At 32.8% G+C, this 1,556-nt stretch overlaps 1 protein-coding gene across 1 annotated transcript; it reads left to right on the top strand.

Annotated features, from left to right (window-relative positions):
* Nucleotides 1-131: 131 nt before the first annotated feature.
* On the top strand, nt 132-1,152 carry LOC117113394 (the record flags this gene model as incomplete). The annotated part of the gene is made up of 3 exons (XM_033256712.1): nt 132-226; nt 449-637; nt 742-1,152. Coding segments are annotated over exons 2-3 (588 nt in total), but the record flags the coding sequence as incomplete, so codon positions are not given.
* Between the last annotated feature and the right edge of the window lie 404 nt (nt 1,153-1,556).

Below are 1,556 nucleotides of genomic sequence, written 5' to 3'. Positions count from 1 at the left end.
TGCAAATGCATATTTTCTAAAAAAAGTCATTTTTTGTGAAATTTTGCCGGGAATGGGGCTTTAACTTTTGGATGTAGGAATGTTTATCGTGTCTTTGTAATTAAGTAATACTTCCTTATCAATCTTTTCTTTCCAGTTTTTCATTACAGATGGATCGTCTTACGGAGTCGTTTTCAGTTTGTTAGATGCCTTGGATGAATTTGCTAAGCCTAGGGATCACAAAAAAGTACGTAAATCATTTAAATATTCCAGTAAATTTATGAAATACAATGCAAACTTTAATTACATACATCCAAATATTTTTTAATGTATAAAGTTTTAATTTTAAAAAAAATCAAAATGCGTTAAAGTGGGGAAAAGCTATTCCAGAAATAATTAAAATTTAGAATTGTATTGTATATCCAAATCCCATTTTAGTAATAATTATGTTGATCGATATTACTTGCAGGGAAAGTATGAGATGACTAATCTCCAGACGATCATATTTTGGATAAGGTCGATATATGAATATGCTATACTGCTACATGGCTTAAAGGAGAAACCTTTAATCAATGGAATTATAGCATCTCCGACGATTAGTCTAATTGGGACGCACATGGACCTACTCACGGGGAGTGATGCTGAGAAGCAGGCAAAGGTACGGTAATGTATTGTAGGTCTGTGTGAGTGTTTATACTATATATTTTGTTTCAAAATCCATTGATATTCATTTACACCTACTATAAATTCTTCTATTCAAAGATTGATGACATGTTCGACAGAATATTTAAGGAACTCGAAGGAACGCCATACGAACGTCACGTAGATCGTGAGAGGTATGCCGTAGACAACACCACATCACTGGATGAAGGGATTCAAAGACTGAAAAGAAACGTAGGCGGTTTCATGAAAGCAATGGCAAGAACTGTTCCAATAAATTGGATGGACTTCCAAATTGAGGTACAAGAAGCCGGGAAAACAACTCTGCGCATGTCCTTAGATAAGGTATTGTGTTATAGGTATAGGTATTGTATTATAAGAAACTCTAGTAATAAATTAAAATATTTCTTCCAAGGCCGTAGGAAACGGTTGGGCTGCTCCGGAAGGCCGTATATGCTGCTCAAGTTTTCGGCCCAAAAATTCAAAAATCAATATCGTTTGTGTGCCAAAATTGTAATTTTAACACAATGTAGTATTTTTTTTAAAACAAATAATATTTAATATAATAAAATAATAATAATAAAATAATAATAATATAATGTAATATTATTACAGTATGGCCTGACTCAGCATGCACACACACACACACACACACACACACACATAAACGATATTTTTAAAAGTACTGTAGGCCTGATACCGGTATATGAAATTGACTACCAAGCAAGCAAAAAGAAAAAAGATTTTTTAAGTATTTGCAACTTTGTGGATTTTTCCAACAGGCCTTTCTAATTGAGAATTTCATAAATTTGCATTAATTCGCAGACCTGACTGCTTCTTGCAGATTCCTCTTTTTTACCGTTAAATTTATGTATTTCTCTTATGTTCTAAAAATTACCGCGAGATGATTTATTTCA

This window comes from Anneissia japonica, unplaced genomic scaffold (assembly GCF_011630105.1).
Source record: "Anneissia japonica isolate Jap-2015-1 unplaced genomic scaffold, ASM1163010v1 scaffold58525_len1556_cov105, whole genome shotgun sequence".
NCBI classification, from domain to species: Eukaryota; Metazoa; Echinodermata; class Crinoidea; order Comatulida; family Comatulidae; genus Anneissia; species Anneissia japonica.
Note: the sequence above shows the minus strand (reverse complement) of the source record. Positions and strands in the feature narration are given on the sequence as shown.